This window comes from Symphalangus syndactylus, chromosome 24 (assembly GCF_028878055.3).
Source record: "Symphalangus syndactylus isolate Jambi chromosome 24, NHGRI_mSymSyn1-v2.1_pri, whole genome shotgun sequence".
NCBI lineage: Eukaryota > Metazoa > Chordata > Mammalia > Primates > Hylobatidae > Symphalangus > Symphalangus syndactylus.
The window spans coordinates 36,108,800-36,127,241 of NC_072446.2; the positions used below are offsets into that span (position 1 = coordinate 36,108,800).

Below are 18,442 nucleotides of genomic sequence, written 5' to 3' on the forward strand. Positions count from 1 at the left end.
TGTTGCTCAGGCTGGTCTTGAACTCCTGGGCTCAAGCGATCCTCCCACCTCGGCATCCCAAAGTGTTGAGATTACAGGAGTGAGCCAAGGTTGATTTACTTAGGAAAAAAACAAGGTACATTTGTTATGGTCCCTGACGACCCAAGGCAGCACACACAGCATAGGATGAAATATTATTCCACTTCCACCCTCCCAAATTTAATAACACACTCCCTGTGTGATCTTAAACAAGTCCCTTTCCCTCTCTGGGATTCACCAGCCCTATCTGTTTCCTGGAGAGAAACTGGACCAAGGCAAGATTTTTCAGACTGTGGACCATGATTGACACCCTGAATAGAGATCATTGGGGGCACTAACTGAAAAGCAGATTCTGGGCCGAGTGTAGTGGCTCACGCCTGTAATCCCAGCACTTTGGGAGGCCGAGGCGGGTGGATCACGAGGTCAGGAGTTCAAGACCAGCCTGGCCAACATGGTGTAAACCCCGTCTCTACTAAAAATACAAAAAATAGCCAGGCGTGGTGGTGCACACCTATAGTCCAGACTATTTGGGAGGCCGAGGCAGGAGAATCACTTGAACCTGGGAGGCAGAGGTTGCAGTGAGCTGAGATCACGCCACTGCACTCCAGCCTGTTTAAAAAGCAAGACTGTTCAAAAAAAAAAAAAAAAAGAGAAAAGAAAACCAGATTCAGGCCAGGCATGGTGGCTCACACCTGTAATCGCAACACTTCGAGAGGCCGAGATGGGAGGATCACTTGAGCCCAGGAGTTTAAGACCAGCCTGGGCCGGGCGCTGTGGCTCACGTCTATAATCCCAGCACTTTGGGAGGCCAAGGCGGGAGGATCACCTGAGGTCAGGAGTTCAAGACCAGCCTGACCAATATGGAGAAACCCCGTCTCTACTAAAAATACAAAATTAGCTGGGCATGGAGGCACATGTCTGTAATCTTAGCTACTTGAGAGGCTGAGGCAGGTGAATCACTTGAACCTGGGAGGCGGAGGTTGCGGTGAGCCAAGATTGTGCCTTTGCACTCCAGCCTGGGCAGCAAGAGCGAAACGCCATCTCAAAAAAAAAAAACAATTAATTAATTAAAAAAAGACAAGCCTGGGCAACATAGGGAGACCCTGTCTCTAGAAAAATTTAAAAATTAGCTAGGTGTGGTGGCATGTGCCTGTGGTTCCTCAGCTACTCAGGAAGCTGAGGTGGGAGGATTGCTTGGGCCCAGGAAGTCAAAGCTGCAGTGAGCTGTGATCCTGCCACAGCACTCCAATTTGGGTGACAGAGTGAGACACTGTCTCAAAAATAAAAAAAGAACAAAAAAGAAAAGCAGATTCCTGGGACAGAACTCAGGCAGCGTCAAACAGTGTTTGTATTTTACCAAATTTGAGACACTTGGGCTAGGAGATTTGAACAGTCCTTTCTGATGGTGATGTTTTAGGGTCCCAGAAGATATTTATGGAACATCTACTGTACTCCAGTACTGGGTCCTTCCCCTAAGAGCTCCCCAGTCTGGCTGGAATCCCTACAAGGCAGAGTTGGCTGGACCACAGCGTGAGATGGGGCACAGACAGGACTCATATGCTCCCCCTCCCTAAATCCCCAGCCTGGACCCCAAGGTTCCCCGTCCGGGAGGTGAAGATGCTCCTCTCCCAACTTCCCAGATAGTCACTGTCCTGTGCCAGAACTGGCAGTTAGAGGAGTGGGGGCTGTCCCCACGCGACCTGGCTGTGTAACCATTCCTTCTCATCATCCCTTAGCTGTTCTCCTTCACTCTCACCTACATCCAATCCACCAAAGAATCCTGTTGACTCCACTTTCAGAGCCCTCCCAGGATCCAGTGAGTTGTCACCACCTCCCTCACTGCCACCCTGCCTAAGCCACCATCATCACCCTGGTATTCCCATATCACCCACTTCTTGCCCCTCAAACATGGCTCCATGCAGCCCCCTGAGTAGTCTTTTTTTCTTTTTCTTTTCTTTTTTTTTTTATTTTGAGACGGAGTCTCATTCTGTTGCCAGGCTGGAGTGCAGTGGCGCAATCTCAGCTCACTGCAACCTCCGCCTCCCGGGCTCAAGCGATTCTCATGCCTCAGCCTCCCGAGTAGCTGGGATTACAGACCTGTGCCATCACACCTGGCTTTGGATTTTTAGTAGAGAGGGGTTTTGCTGGGCGCGGTGGTTCATGCCTGTAATCCCAGCACTTTGGGAGGCTGAGGCGGGTAGATCACCTGAGGTCAGGAGTTCAAGACCAACCTGACCAACATGGTGAAACCCGTCGCCATTGCACTCTAGCTTGGGCAACAGAAGCAAGACTTCATCTCAAAAAAAAAAAAAGGTATGGGGTTTCACCATGTTGGCCAGGCTGGTCTCAAACTCCCGACGTTAGGTGATCTGCCTGCCTCGGCCTACCAAAGTGCTGGGATTACAGGCGTGAGCCACCGCGACCAGTCTGAGTGTTTCTTTTAAGATGCACACCAGGTCATGTCACTCTTGTGTTCCAGTGCCCCAGTGGTTCCCCGTCTTACTCAGAGCCAAAAGACAAAGTTGTTTCCACAGTCGGTGGCCAGACCCAACTCTCCCCTCCCTGTCCTCGAACCTCACCTCTCACCATGGCTCTCTCCTCAGTGCTGTGCCCCCCACCAGCCTGTCAGGCACCTCCTGCCTCAGGGCCTTTGTACCACTCACCCCCTACCTGGAGTGCTTCCCAGCACTGCTTATTCCCACACTTCCTTCAAGTCTTCACTCAATCCGGGTGCGGTGGCTCAGTCCTGTAATCCCAGCACTTTGGGATGTGGGGTGGATAGCTTGAGGTCAGGAGTTCGAGACCACCCTGGCCAACATGGTGAAATCCTGTCTTTACTAAAAATACAAAAATTAGCTGGGTGTGTCTGTAATCCCAGCACTTTGGGAGGCCGAGGTGTGTGGATCACGAGGTCAGGAGATCGGGACCATCCTGGCTACCACAGTGAAACCCCATCTCTATTAAAAATACAGAAAATTGGTCGGGCGTGGTGGCTCATGCCTGTAATCCCAGTACTTTGGGAGGCCAAGGCAGGCAGATCACCTGAGGTCAGGAGTTCAAAACCAGCCTTGCCAACATAGTGAAACCCCATCTCTACTAAAAATACAAAAATTAGCCGGGCGTGGTGGCAGGTGCCTATAATCCCAACTACTCAGGAGGCTGAAGCAGGAGAATCGCTTGAACCAGAACCAGGGAGGTGGACGTTGCAGCCATTGCACTCCAGCCTGGGGGACAAGAGTGAGACTTGTCTCAAAAAAAAAAAAAAAAAAAAATTAGCCGGGCGTGGTGGTGAGCGCCTATAGTCCCAGCTACTCGGGAGGCTGAGGCAGGAGAATGGCATGAACCCGGGACGCAGAGGTTGCAGTGAGCCAAGATCACGCCACTGCATGCCAGCCTGGGCAACAGAGTGAGACTCCGTCTTAAAAAAAAAAAAAAGTCTTCACTCAAAATCTCCCTCTCAATGAGTTGTACCCTAGCCACCTTGTTTATACCTTGGCACCCCTCCCTGCACTCTGCCACCACTCCCAGGACCCCTTACACTGTGCCAGCTACCAACAAACCACACACTTATTCATGTTTATTGTTTTATCTGCCCCTCCCCCTCCCAGTAGAATATAATCTCCATGAAGGCAAGGATTTCCATTTTGCTCACTGATGGTACCTACAACACAGCCTGGCCCAGAGCACTTGATCAATAAACATCTATCAGTGAAAGATGCCTGATTGCAAGGCTCAGGTGCTTAACCACCATGCCGTAGGGCCTCCAAAGTTCTATTTAAACACCTTCATCTCTCTTCCTTTGGGGTGACTTCTCTACCCCCTGAGGGGATACAGAATGCCCCTGTCTTGTCTCAAGAGTCTCAATCCTGGGATTGGAGGCCTGCCCACCAGTCCTTCAGTCCTGGTCACTATTTCCCCCGGAAGGCTGAGTGGATCTGCTAAAAACAGGACGTGGAAGAGTGAGAATCCATATACTCAGCACACAGTAGGCACTCAATTAATCAGGCATGTCGTAGTCCAAGGCTTGGTGGACCCCAGACAGGAAGCCTGCCTCCTGCCCAGCATCCTCTATGGAGAGGCGCCTGTTTCAGCAGTAGGGAATTTTGGTTCCTCATTACTCATTCTGGGAAGGCCTCCTGGGTCCTCCCATTATTCTCTGACCCTATGGCCCCTGTCCTGACCTCACTGTCACTTACCTAGACCACTGCACCAACCTGTGAGTGGCCTCTCAGCCTCTAATCCATCCTGCCCATGTTGCTAGAGGACTTCCCCTGCAACTCCTGTAACATACCTTCATCACCCATGCTTGTACCGCTTTACCAGGACTGGGTAGCTCCCATGCACAGGGGACAATGAAGAACTCAGGGCTTTGAAGTCAGGCACACCTAGGTAGGAAACTGCTCCCTGACCTACTAGCTGGGTGACTTTGACCTTGATAGATAATCATCTTCTCTAGGCTGACATTTATTTGAGAAATATCTGTAAATGTGTGTGTGTGCGTGTCTGTGTGTGTGCACGTGCATGTTGGGATAAGTGGGTTAGATCAGGAATTGCAGATGTATGTAACTCTTCTGGCTACAGCAGACATCGCGAATCGATGGTGGCACCTTTCTTTGCTTAACCAAGTCTCAGAACTGAGCTCCAGGGATCAGAGATGACACATGGTTGAAGTCCATTTGCAATCTCTGGACATGATGGTCTTTGAGTTTCCTCTTAGCCCTGACACTGTGGAGACTAGATGGGTTGGGCTGACAAGAGCCTGCGGTGGAGTGAGGGGACAGGTGGGCCCAGGGTAGGGTTGGGGGACAGGGTTGACTGGAGTGTTGACTGTGTACTGCAATTTTATCAACCTCCCTTCCTGTATACAGAGTGTGTGTTGGGGCAGGGGGAGGTTAGGGGTAGGAGGGCAGTCAGAGAAGAAGCTGGGGGATGGAAGATGGGACAAAGAGGGGCAGGCATAGCAGCTGGTGACTGGATTGTCACAGATGGGAGGTACCCGTGGGTCCCCAAACCAAGGCCTCACAACACGGATAGAGACTTTGAGGCCCAGTGAAGGGCAGGTGCCCACTCAGAGTGACACAACTCAGGGTCCCTGAGCAAGGAGCAAGGGTGGTTCCCAGGCCTGGAGCCCATCCCAGCTCAGCCTAGAACCGCAAGCACTGTCAGGGAGTGAGCCCAAGTGTGTGTGCCTGTGTGCTTGCACACACTCAGGTGCAGAGAATGCAGCTGGCAGGAGTGGGGGTACACCCCACAGCCCACCACCATGCCTACCCAGGCCCCTGGCTGTCATCACAGCCTCCCTGTGATTCAGAGGGAGTGGGAGAGACACAGAAAGGGAGGACGGGGAGGAGGGCCAGAAACTGAGAGGGAAGGAAGGCAGAGAGGGTGGGAGGGAGAAGCAGATAACTGAGGGAGACAGACAGAAGGCAAAGATGGTGGGGGGAGAAAGAGGGAGAGGAAGGGAGGGGAAGCTGGAAGAAAGAGGGAGATGGGCAGAGTAAGAGGAGGGAGGGAGGAGGAGGGAGGCTGTTCTCCTTTCTTCTTTTTCTCAGAGGCATAGAGAGAAGAGAGGCAGAGGGGGCAGACTGGGGGCAGACTTGGCACCACCAAGCCCCCTCCTAGATAGGTCCTTCGGCTGGGGAGGGGCATGCATCCACAGCGGCTGCTTCTCCCACCATCCCAGCTAGAGCTGACCCCGCCTGCCAGTCACCTGCCAGAGCTATTTCTGGAATGTGGAATCTGGGTCAGACAGGGGGAGGGAGAATGGGGACAGCAGTAGTGGCACTGGCAGTGGGGAATTGGCCAGGCCCACGTGGATGGGCGGGCAGGCAGGCAGCTCCTCGCCCTGCCCACGCCCTGCTTGAGAGGGGCTCTCACTGCCTCAATAACTGCCGCTCCTCTACATCTACGCACCAGCCTGCACAGGGCCTGAGTGCACAGATGCCTCTGTGAGAGGGACAGAGCTTTCATGCCCTTCAGCAACGTGGGGGCTCAGAACAGCCCTGGGGGTGGAGACAGAACCTGATTGCTCACTCCTTGGGGACAGATGCTGAGGAGTAAGGGGGCAGCCTTCTGAGCAGGGGTGACCCTGCAGGGAGATAGTGGCTAGATGTGCAGTGGTGAGGATGTGCCTGTGTGTGCTGGTGTTTGTGGAGGGAGTGATTTTGGGCAGGCTCACCATAAGTACAAGTTTTATACTGATCAAGGATGCTACATATCAGGGGGGAGCCATTCACCACATAGACATAATTTAATTACATAATTATTATGACAAATTTCTGGCAAATAGAAGTAAAGGACCTTATTCTAATAAAAAGTGTGACATGACAATTTTTCAACAGATGGCAGTTAAATGTCTTAAGAAGTGCCCTTTCTTTCTTTCCTTTTTTTTTTTTTTTTTTGAGACAGTGTCTCGCTCTGTTGCCCAGGCTGGAGTGTAATGGAGTGATCCTGGCTCACTGCAACCTCTGCCTCCCGGGTTCAAGCAATTCTCCTGCCTCAGCCTCCTGAGTAGCTGGGATTACAGGCACCCAGGTAATTTTTGTATTTTTAATAGAGACAGGGTTTTGCCATGTTGGCCATTCTGGTCTTGAACTCCTGACCTCAGGTAATCCACCCGCCTGGGCCTCCCAAAGTGCTGGAATTACAGGCATGAGCCACCATGCCTGGCCTCTTTTTTCTTTTTCTTTTCTTTCTTTCTTTCTTTCTTTTTTTTTTTTTTTTTTTTTTTGAGACAGAGTCTCACTCTTATCGCCAGTCTGGAGTGCAATGGCGTGATCCCAGCTCACTGCAACCTCCACCTCCTGGGTTCAAGTGATTCTTCTGCCTTGGCCTCCAGAATAGCTGGGATTATAGACGCCCGCTACCACGCCCAGCTAATTTTTGTATTTTTAGCAGAGACAGGGTTTCACCATGTTGGCCAGGCTGGTCTTGAACTCCTGACTTCAGGTGATTCACCCGCTTCGGCCTGCCAAAGTGTTGGGATTACAGGTGTGATCCACCGTGCCCAGCCTCTTTTTTCTTTTTTTTAAAGACAGGGTCTCATTCTGTTACCCAGGCTGGAGTACAGTGGCATGATCATGGCTCACTGCAGCCCGACCTCCCAGGCTTAAGCAAATCCCACCTCAGCCTCCCAAATAGCTGTGACCATGATGCCCAGCTAATTTTTTTATTTTGTAGAGACAGGTTCTCACTATGTTGCCCAGGCTGATCTTGAACTCCTGGGCTCAAGTGATCCTCCAACCTTGGTCTCCCAAAGCATTGGGATTATAGGTATGAGCCACTGCACCCAGCCTCTGTTTCTTTTTAGACAGGGTTTTGCTCTGTCACCCAGGCTGAAGTGCAGTGGCTAACTAAAAAAAAAATTTTTGTAGAGATGGAGTCTATGTTGCTGAGGCTGGTCTTGAACTTCTGGCCTCAAGAGATCCTCCCTACAGTGCTGGGATTATAGCACCATGCTCAGCACTGTACCCGGCCTGAGCTTGTTCCTTTTGGCTGCATTTGTTAAAGACTTACAAGACAAAGGGGCCAGGCGTGGTGGCTCACGCCTGTAATCCCAGCACTTTGGGAGGCCAGGGCAGGCAAATCACTTGAGGTCAGGAGCCTGAGACCAGCCTGGCCAACATGGTGAAACCCCGTCTCTACTAAAAATACAAAAATTAGCCAGGCATGGTGGCGCATACCTGCAGTCCCAGATACTTGGGAGGCTGAGGCAGGAGAATGGCTTGAACCTGGGAGGCAGAGGTTGCGGTGAGTCGAGATCGTGCCATTGCACTCCAGCCTGAGTGATAGAGGGAGACTCTGTCTCAAAAAAAAAAAAAAAAAAAAAGACTTACACAAGAAAAAGGCCAAGTGCAGTGGCTCACGCCTGTAATCCCAGCACTTTGGGAGACTGAAGTGGGCAGATCACCTGAGGTCAGACATTCAAGACCAGCGTAGCGAACATGATGAAACCCCACCTTTACTAAAAATTCGAAAGTTAGCTGGGTGTGGTGGCACATGCCTGTAATCCCATCTACTTGGGAGGCTAAGGCAGGAGAATGGCTTGAACTCAGGAAGTGGAGATTACAGTGAGTCGAGATCCTGCACTTCAGCCTGGACAACAGAGCAAGACTCTGTCTAAAAAAAAAAAAAAAAAAAAAAAAAGATTTACAAGAAAAGGAGGAACTCAAAAGAAATAGCTAGGCCAAGTGCCGTGGCTCACACCTGTAATCCCAGTACTTTAGAAGGCCAAGGTGGGAGGATCACTTGAGCCCAGGAGTTCAAAACCAGCCTGGTAGAACATAAGGAGACCCCATCTCTACAAGAAATTTACTCAGGCATGGTACTGCATGACTCTGGTCCCAGCTACTTGGGAGGCTGAGGCAGGAGGATCGCTTGAGCCTGGGAGGTCGAGGCTATGGTGAGCTATGACCATGCCACTGCACCCATGCCTGGGTAACACATGGAGATCCTGTCTAAAAAAGTAAAAAATAGCCGATCTTCAAGGAGTGTTTAGAGGAAAGGGAAGGAGACCAGAACTTGCTTAGTTGGAAAAGAAATTTGTCAACTCCAGCCCCTCCAGACAGTAAACCATTCTCAAATTAAGATACAGCCTCGTTGGGCACGGCGGCTCATACCTGTAATTCCAGCACTTTGGGAGGCCGAGGCAGGCAGATCACCTGAGGTCAGGAGTTTGAGACCAACCTGACCAACATGAAGAAACCCTGTCTCTACTAAAAATACAAAATTAGCTGGGCATGGTGGTGCATGCCTGTAATCCCAGCTACTTGGGAGGCTGAGGCAGGAGAATCGCTTGAATCCAGGAGGTGGAGGTTGCGATGAACTGAGATCGCGCCATTGCACTCCAGCCTGGGCAACAAGAGCGAAACTCAAAAAAAAGAAAAAAAAAAAAAAAAGGATACAGCCTCAGGGCAAAGATCAAACCAAGGTCATGGCCAGTTAAGATGCTGTATGTAGACAGGATCAAATCAAGGTGTGGTTATAATATCTCTTATTAACACTCTAAAAATAGTAGAGCCAGGCGTGGTGGCTCACACCTGTAATCCCAGCACTTTGTGAGGCCGAGGCGGGTGGATCACTTGAGGTCAGGAGTTTGACACTAGCCTGGCCAACATGGTGAAACCCTGTCTCTACTAAAAATACAAAAATTAGCCAGGCATGGTGGCACACGCCTGTAGTCCCAGCTACTTGGGAGGCTGAGGCATGAGAATCGCTTGAACCTGGGAGGTAGATGTTGCAGTGAGCCGAGATCGTGCCACTGCACTCCAGCCTGGGCAACAGAGAGCGAGACTCTGTCTCAATCAATCAATCAATCAATCAAGATACCCAGTAGCAGATGCTATTATCTGTTCAAAAGGGCCTACAGAAAGCTTAAGGGCATGGTCCCACAGAAGCCCAAAGTAGGCATCAAGTCAAGAGAGAGGCATGACTCAAAAACGATTACGGGTATGGCTTTTGGCACTTGAAGTTACATGGAATCAAACACATAGAAAACTCATCAAATGTTTGAGGTAGGTGCATGGGTAAGATTGACCAGCTTAGGCTAAAGGGAGTAAGACCATTCAAGATGCAAAAGATATCTAGCTCCCTAACTTTCTTTAGGAAGGAAGCAAGCTAAGAAAGGTGTTCCACTCCCCAAGGCTATATTCTCCAAGTTCTCTTTAGAAGTGGCCACAAATGCTGGAGAAGGAAGGGCTTTCAGAGAGCAGAACCAAGAGCTGTGGAGAACAGTAGACTGGAAAATCAATCCCAGGGAGAACTTGTACCTAATCAACAAATCTCAATGCATTCGCCCAACAGTTGCTCAGAAGGACTTCAGAACTGCCATGGATCAGTAAGTCTCTGAATCTCCACTTTCCCCTTTTCTGAACAGGAGTGTTAACTGCAGTTATCCTGTCCCTGTTTCACCAGTGTATGCTGTGTGGTTGGGGAGGGTTGGACTGCGGGATAGATAAGTAGTTTATTTAAAAAATTAAAAGTCAATTGTTCGACAGAAGCCACATCAAGACCTGACAGAGATCATAAGAGTCCGATCCAATCTCATGATTGGATCAGACTTTTGGGGGTCTTGGGAATAAACGTTTTCTACGTGGGAAGGGCATGAGTAAATACAGCCAAGCCAGTGGATCATGGAACATAGAATTGTTGACCCTGATTTTTTTTTTTTTTTTTGAGACGGAGTCTCACTTTTGTTGCCCAGGCTGGAGTGCAACGGTGCGATCTTGGCTCACTGCAACCTCCACCTCCTGGGTTTAAGCGATTCTCCTGTCTCAGCCTCCAGAGTAGCTGGAATTATAGGCAGGCACCACCACGCCTGGCTAATTTTTGTATTTTCAACAGAGACGGGGTTTCGCCACGTTGGCCAGGCTGGTCTCAAACTCCTGGCCTCAAGTGATCCACCTGCCTTGGCCTCCCAAAGTGCTGGGATTAGAGGCGTGAGCCACCACGCCCACCCACACCCTGATTCTTTACCTCTCCCTGTGGCCACACCCTTTGCCATATGAATATAGTTTCCTACACAAAGGTGAGCAGGTACTTCTCCATCCCTTTTCTATGAGCTCAGTCATATGACTTATGTTAGCCAATAGGATGTTAGCAGGTGTGACATGAGCAGAGGCCTTGAAATGTGCTTGTTTGGTTAATTAGGCTTGCTCTTCTGTCTTCTGCCATTACCATAGGGAGAACATGCCCTGGCTAGACCACTGATCCCAGGAGGACCCTTTGGTCCCAGGAGGAGGATGAAAGACATGTGGAGCAGAACTGTCCCAGCTGGCAAACTTGGGAGCAAGAAATAAATGTGAATTGTTGTATTACACTGATTTTGTGGTTGTTCGTTATGCAGCATAATTGTAGCAAGAGCTGACCAATACAGGGACCCAGGCAGTATTGGGACATGTAGCCCATCCCCTATCTTCAGTCCATTCATGAGTGACTGGGGTCGGAAAAACTGGTGAGGGATGGTTTATCTGAAGAGAATTGCTAGGGGTGCTGTCTATCCCTCCAGGCCCACTTCATGCTTAGAGAACTTCGCATGGGTGTGAGGATATGGGGGATGTTATCCTTCACCCATGGCCCCTTTGGAACCGTAGCAGAGTGCCTGGGACAGCCTGGGAGAGCTCTTCTGGATTTGAAGGCCACAGAACCTGGGCCTCAGCTCCTGTTTGGAGACCTTGAAGGTGGAGAGGCTGGCAGGGCTACCGGTAACAGCAGGACTAGAAGGAAGGCTATAGTGGACCAGTCTGTACTTTCAGAGGCTGTAGCAGACTAGTCTATACTTTCAGAGTCCCATAAGGCAAAGGCCCTTGTTTTCAAATACATTAAGTGGTCACCAAGAGGGAAAGTACGGCTAGAGTTGTCTTCAGAGGATTCTACCCAAGATGCCTGACTAGCAGGGCCAGGTGCCCTAGCAGAAAGAAGCTCAGTGGGGAGGAGGCAGACTGCCAGATGGAGAAGCTGACAGGGAATAAGAAACAGTGAGGTGAAGGAAGATTGCCCATGCCGGGAAAGACGGCACTGGGGACCCTGCAGGGTGGGAGAAAGAGCCAGCATGTGGCATCAGAGAGTCCCGATGCCAGACGACACCTCCCTGGCTACCATCCCTTCCCAAGTGGAGGAACTAGAAACAGACAGAGGTGAACAAGGAGCAGAGAAGACATTTATTTACATCAAACACCAGTTGAGCACTTGAACCAGTGCCTCTCTTCCTAAGACAATCCAACCCCAATTGCTTTTTTTTTTTCTTTGAGACAACGTCTTGCTCTGTCACCCAGGCTGGAGCGCAGTGGCTCAATCTTGGCTCATTGCAACCTCCACCTCCCGGGTTCAAGCGATTCTCATACCTCAGCCTCCCGAGTAGCTAGAACTACAGGTGCGCACCACCACACCCAGGTAATTTTTGTATGTTTAGTAGAGATGGGGTTTCACCATGTTGGTCAGGCTGGTCTTGAACTCCTGACCTCAAGTGATCTGCCCACCTTGGCTTCCCAAAGTGCTGGGATTACAGGCATGAGCCACCATGCCTGGCCCCCAATTGCTTTTGATTTTCAGGAAGCTCAGAGTCAAGTCTGAGAATCAATAATAACGGCTACTACTTACCAAGCTCCTACCACAAGCAAGTCCCTGCCTAAACATGTCCTATGCACAGTCTTGTTTCATCTCCCTAAGAGCTCCCTGGAGTCTGGCTTATGCCCTCAATTTATACATGGAGAAACGGAGGCTCAGGAAGGAGAACTAGATTGCCAGAGTAAGCTCAAACCTCTCTCTACTATTGATAAACAACAAATTGTGCTGTTTTTCCTTGGTTTTGATTTTCTATTATTATTATTTTGAGACAACGTCTCGCTCTGTCTCCTAGGCTGAAATGCAGTGGTGTGAACACAGCTCACTTCACCTTTGATCTCATGGGCTCAGATGACCCTCCTGCTTCAGCCTCCTGAGTAGCGAGGACCACAGGTATATGCCAACCCGACCAGCAAATTTTTTATTTTTTTAGAGTCCGGGTTTCATCATGTTGCCCAGGCTGGTCTCCAACTCCTAGGCTCAAGTGATCTCTCTCGGCCTCCCAAAGTGTTGGGATTATAGGCGTGAGCCACTATGCCCAGCTACTTTTCTATTATGTCTTTTTGTTTTTGTTTTTGACCATCTTAATAATACTTAATAAGGTATACATGTGCCATGGTGGTTTGCTGCATCTATCAACCCATCATCTAGGTTTTAAACACCACATGCATTAGGTATTTGTCCTAATGCTCTCCCTCCCCTTGTCTCCCACCACCCCCCGATAGGCCCTGGTGTGTGATGTTCCCCTCTGTGTCCATGTGTTCTCATTGTTTACCTCCCACTTATGAGTGAGAACATGCAATTTTCTATTATTTCATGGCTTGCTCAGTTACACAGGGTCCCCTTTTTTCTCTGATCACATATGGGTTATCTTCAGATGATTTAGAACAAGAATCCAGGGCCAGGCATAGTGGCTCACACCTATAATCCCAGCGCTTTGGGAGGCCACGATGAGCAGATCCCTTGAGGTCAGAAGTTCACGATCGGCCTGGCCAACATGGTAAAATCCCGTCTCTATTAAAAATACAAAAATTAGCCAGGCATGGTTGCACGTGCCTGTAATTCCAGCTACTTGGGAGGCTGAAGAACGATAATTGCTTGAACCTGGGAGGCAGAGGTTGCAGTTAGGCAAGATCTTGCCACTGCACTCCAGCCTGGGTACGGAGTGAGACTCTGTCTCAACAACAACAACAACAAAAACAGAACACCCAAGAATCCAGAAGGTATTCCCTGATTGTGTATATGAGAGAAGCCTGCAAACACATCCCTTTGAGAAGGCTCAGTGCAGACCCCACCCTCACTGCAGGCTTCTCTGCAGGTTCCAACCTCCCCTACAGGTTTGCCTACCTGAACTAATTCCAAGAGGCAGGTCAAGCTTCAGTAAGCCCTGACTATAGCAGGTGGCTGCTCTAAGCCAAGGAGCAACCAAGTACCCCACAAGCTCCAGCCCCTCCAATACCTCCCACACCCCCCAGGGGTGGCATCTGCCTCTGGGACCTCCATTTGAGTTCCAGTGGCCAATTGGCTGGAAGTTCAGCTCCAAGGCCTCCTGTTTTTGCTCCCAACCATCCCCCTGGTGTGGGCCAGCCCGAGACAGATTCCTCCCTGTATCCTCCCAGGCTGACCCACCACACATGGTCCTTAGGGTCCCCTTGAAAAGAAAAAAACCCTTCCTTCATCACAGTACTCACTCGGAAGCGTGCGACTATTGCTGAGGCTGCCGGTACTGGGCGGTGGGGAGAGGGACTGCAGGGAGACACTGTCCTCCTCCTGCGAGCAGCCTGCCTGGATGGCACGCAGGTAGCTGTGGCTGCGGGAGCGGAAGTAGCTGGGCAGTGGCAAGTCAAGCGTCTCTGCCGCTGTGGACTCCGCTTCACTGCAGGCTGACTCGCAGGCCGCCTCATACTGGTCACTCAGCTCTGCCTCCCGTACCTGTCCAGGCAAAGGCAGGCATGAGGGCCTGGCTATCTTGCCCATCCTGGGGGGAGAGGTTCTTGGTGGTGGACTCAGGGCAGGGCTGGACAGTCTGTGGGGTCTGACCTCAGCCCACCCCCCCTTCATCTCACTCAGGGTATGGGATGGGCAGATGGAGCCCTTAAGAAAGAAACAGCCCCACCTCTCTGGGCTTCAATTTTCCCATCTCTATAATGGGGACAAAGTTGGAATATCTCAGGATATTAACTGTGATAAAAATCAGGGTCCACACTGATTAATAGATTTTAAGGTCACATCTGAATTTAGTATGAAAGAGGTCTATAATCAATTAACAATGTCTGTCCTGAATGTTGGAATGGGGGTGGTAGTAGGTATGCTGGATATTTACCATCCTATCGTCCAATCCCTTTATTTTACAAGGAAAGAAACCAAGGGTCAGTGAGGGGAAGACACTTGCCACGGGTACCCAGTGAGGAAGTGGCAGAACCAACACTCCAAATATGTATTTAAGGAAGATTAATCTAGCGCTGTTATACAGAATGGATGTTAGGAAAGGGGTCTGGAATGGAGGCAGAGGTCAGAGATGAAGCTGAAGCAATTGTCTGGTGGGAGAAGATAAAACTGGAGTGAGGGTAGTTGCAGTGAGGATTGGTTAATGATGTCTGCCACGGACAGTATGGAAAATGGTGATGTGTATGCTATTTGCTTTCTTGCATCTAGTTCAACTTTGTGTAGATGGTTCCTAAGTATTTCTCCAGAAATGACTGTCTAGGACCCTGAAAATCTGAAGCCAAGGGTGTGAGCATTGAGGGGCCTCACCATGCACATACTCTTTGAGGGTTCTGGAAGGGCTATCTGACCCATGTCTCAGACCATGTTGGTACCTGAAGACCACAGAGGATAAGCTGGAGAGTCAGTTGGCCAAAGATGTGGACATCCTGGGGGTTGGCCTGGGCCAGAGGGGGAGGGGGCACAAGCTGACTGACCATGTGGAGGAAAAGGTTGATCTGGGCCTGGGGCCAGCTGTGTCCCACCCAGCTGTGTAACCTCAGGCCATCACTATCTTCTCTGGGTCAGTTTCTCCTCATCTACATGAAATAGGTGCTCGTGTTCTCATCTGAGACTGCATCAGGTCAAACAACTAGATGGGTGTTCACCCAATTTGGAGGGTGGATGGAAAAGTCTAAATCTGTGCTTTTTTTATTTTTTTGAGATGGAATCTCACTCTGTCTCCCAGGTTGGAGTGCAGTGGCGCGATCTCGGCTCACTGCAACCTCTGCCTCCCGGGTTCAAGTAATTCTTCTGCCTCAGCTTCCTGAGTAGCTGGGACTACAGGCGTGTGGCACCATGCCCGGCTAATTTTTGTATTTTTAGTAGAGACGGGGTTTCACCATATTGGCCAGGCTGGTCTCAAACTCCTGACCTTGTGATCTGCCCGCCTCGGCCTCCCAAAGTGCTGGGATTACAGGCATGAGCCACTGCGCCTGGCCAAATCTGTGCATTTCAATATGGCAGCCACGAGCCATGTATGGCTATTTAGGTTTAAATTAATTAAAATTCAGCCTGGGCAACATAGTGGGACCCCCAGCTCTAAAAAATAAAAATACAAAAATTAGCCAGGTGTGGTAGCATGCACCTCAAGTCCCAGTTACTTGAGCCCAGGGGTTCGAGGCTGCAGTGAACTATGATCGTGACACTGCACTCCAGCCTGGGGGACAAAGCAAGAGCCTGTCTCTAAAAAAATTAAAAAATAATAATAATTGATTAGGCCAGCCGTGGTGGCTCATGCCTGTAATCCTAGCACTTTGGGAGGCCGAGGCGAGCAGATCACGAGGTCAGGAGTTTGAGACCAGCCTGGCCAATATGGTGAAACCCCGTCTCTACTAAAAATACAAAAATTAGCCGGGCATGGTGCCACACGCCTGTAGTCCCAGCTACTCAGGAGGCTGAGGCAGAAGAATTACTTGAACCCTAGAGGAGGAGGTTGCAGTGAGCCGAGACTGGGCAACTGCATTCCAGCCTGGGTGATAAAACGAGACTCTGTCTCAAAAAAATTTTTTCTTTGATTAAAATTAAATAAAGTTCCATAGTCACAGGAGCCACATTTGACTTGCTCAAGACCACAGGTAAGCCAGGCACAGTGGCTCACGCCTGTAATCCCAGCTTTTTGGGGGGGATCATGTGGGAGGATCACTTGTGTCCAGGAGTTTGAGACCAGCCTGGGCAACATAGCGAGACCCTGTCTCTAATAAAAAATTAGCCAGGCATGGTGGTGCGTGCCTGTAGTCCCAGCTACTCGGGAGGTTGAGGTGGGAGGATCACCTGGGCCTGGGAGGTTGAGGCTGCAGTGAGCCATGATTGCACTGCTGCACTCAGCCTGGGTGACAGAGTGAGACCCTATCTCAAAAATAAGTAAATAAATAAAGTCACATATAGCTAGTGGCTACCTTATTGGCCAGTGTGGATTATAGAACATTTCCATCATTACAGAAAGTTCTACTGTATAGTACTGATAAAATATAGGCCATGTGGCATACCCAAAATTCACTCAGAAGGAGTGTTAAAGAGATAGGTGTTTCTCCTCCAAAACTGCAGCCTGAAGTTATGAAGAGACCCTTGTGACTGCCAGGGGTATTAGGTCTTGCTTTGGGATCACACAGGAACCACATGGCTCTGGAACTAGACTGCCAGGGGTCCAACCCTTGGCCCATTGTTTCCTCACAATATGAACGTGGGCAAGTCACTTAATCGCTTTGTGTCTCAGGTTCCCCACCTATAAAATGGGGCTATAGTCCCCATTTCACAGGGCTGTGGTCAAGATGAAATGAGAGAATTCATATCACAGGCTTAGGATAGAGTCCAAGAGAGTATGCACCTAGTAACCTCTACCCACGAATACAGGTAGCTCTGTGGAGTCTGTCAATGTTGGTTAAGATGCTCTTGAGCTGTCGGTGGGGAGGCCAGCTGGTCAGCACTGCTGGTGTGTGTATGACTGAGGATTTACCGTGTAGGGGGCACTGTCCTGGGGGCTTTATATGTTAACGCATCACATCCTTACCACTCGCCTGTTAAAGGTGGATGAGGAAGAGGTTGCTTGGCAAACTGTGGGCTCTTTAAACAACTTCTTGAATCATGTGTTCAGGAGGAACACACAACTCCTGTGACATGGGGGAGGGGGACACATGGGGCATCCACGGCTGGAATCAGGAGCTGGAGGTCTGGTCCTAGTTTTGCCCCTGTGGGATATGTGGCCTTGCACAAGTCCCTTACCCACTCCTGGCTACAAAGTGGGGTTCATCTCAGAGTACCTTTCCTGCCCCTGGTTTTTGGTCTTTGGCCTGGGAGGGAGGAGAGGGCCACTTCCAGGGGCAGGATAGGAGTGTCTGGGAGGTGGTGCCCTCAGGGCAGCCAGAAAGTGCCATGAGCAGCACAACTTCGCCAACCTGTGTGGAGTTGGAAAGTCTCCACACTCACTCCAACACCCCAACATCCTTAAACGTCCTACTGGGGCTCTAGAAAGGAGAAAAGCCAAGGGATCTGGGGGCTGGGACCTGGAAGCTAATATCACCAGCCCCCAGCCCCTGACCTGTCCAACTCAAACAGCCTCCCCAGGCCTGACCCAGGCTTTGCGGGAGGAGAGAGGAGGGCAGGAGTCCTGGAGTTATTTCTTGCCCTATCCAGAGCACCTAGCTCATTCTTCCCCATTTTCAAAAGGAGGAAACTGAAGCACATAGAGGTGAAGCAATAAGGGCAGGGAGTGGAGGGTCAGGACACCAATGTGAGCCTCAACACCATCCATTGGAAGTGGCTTTCCAGGTGATGGCTCTGCTTGTACCAGCCTGGGCTGGGTGCTGGGACCACTCAGAGGGCAGGCCTAAGACCCAGGCCTACACTATGGGATTGGGGTGGAAGAGAAGGGCAAACATACTGACCTGCTGCTCATGGCCAAACAACTGGGGGATGAGGGAGGCCTGTCCAAAAATCTGCAGGAAAGAGAGGGTGAGGGTTATGGGAGGAGCAGGGCTGGGGCTGGGGTGGGGGATTCAGGGTCAATTGCAAGGAAACTTGAAGCTGGCTGGTCTAACCTCCTCCCCAGACTGACTGGGACCCAGCTGCTAGGAGGTCTTACTTGGCTTCTTCCAGGGATGGGAGGCTCACTCCTTCTGGGGCTGGGCATTACTGAGGACTTATAATCTGCTGTTTAAAAGTCCTTCTTGGCTGGACACAGTGGCTCATGCCTGTAATCCCAGCACTTTGGGAGGCCAAGGCGGGTGGATCACCTGAGGTTGGGAGTTCGAGACCAGCCTGACCAATATGGAGAAACCCCATCTCTACTAAAAATACAAAATTAGCCGGGCATGGTGGCACATGCCTATAATTCCAGCTACTAGGGAGGCTGAGGCAGAAGAATCACTTGAATCTGGGAGGT

General features: G+C 50.3%; 1 protein-coding gene across 8 annotated transcripts in view; it reads right to left on the bottom strand.

The window, feature by feature from the left end:
• DLGAP4 (DLG associated protein 4) overlaps positions 1 to 18,442 on the bottom strand; it is a 223,385-nt gene that overhangs the window by 66,014 nt on the left and 138,929 nt on the right. For 7 of the 8 annotated variants that reach the window (XM_055265148.2, XM_055265149.2, XM_055265145.2 and 4 more), the window contains 2 exons: positions 17,946 to 17,996; positions 13,770 to 14,010 (listed from right to left, as the gene is read on the bottom strand). In XM_055265148.2, the coding sequence (XP_055121123.1) occupies positions 13,770 to 14,010; positions 17,946 to 17,996 (292 nt within the window). The remainder of the gene's footprint in view (positions 1 to 13,769; positions 14,011 to 17,945; positions 17,997 to 18,442) is intronic. The other variant, XM_055265146.2, reaches the window with a different exon arrangement.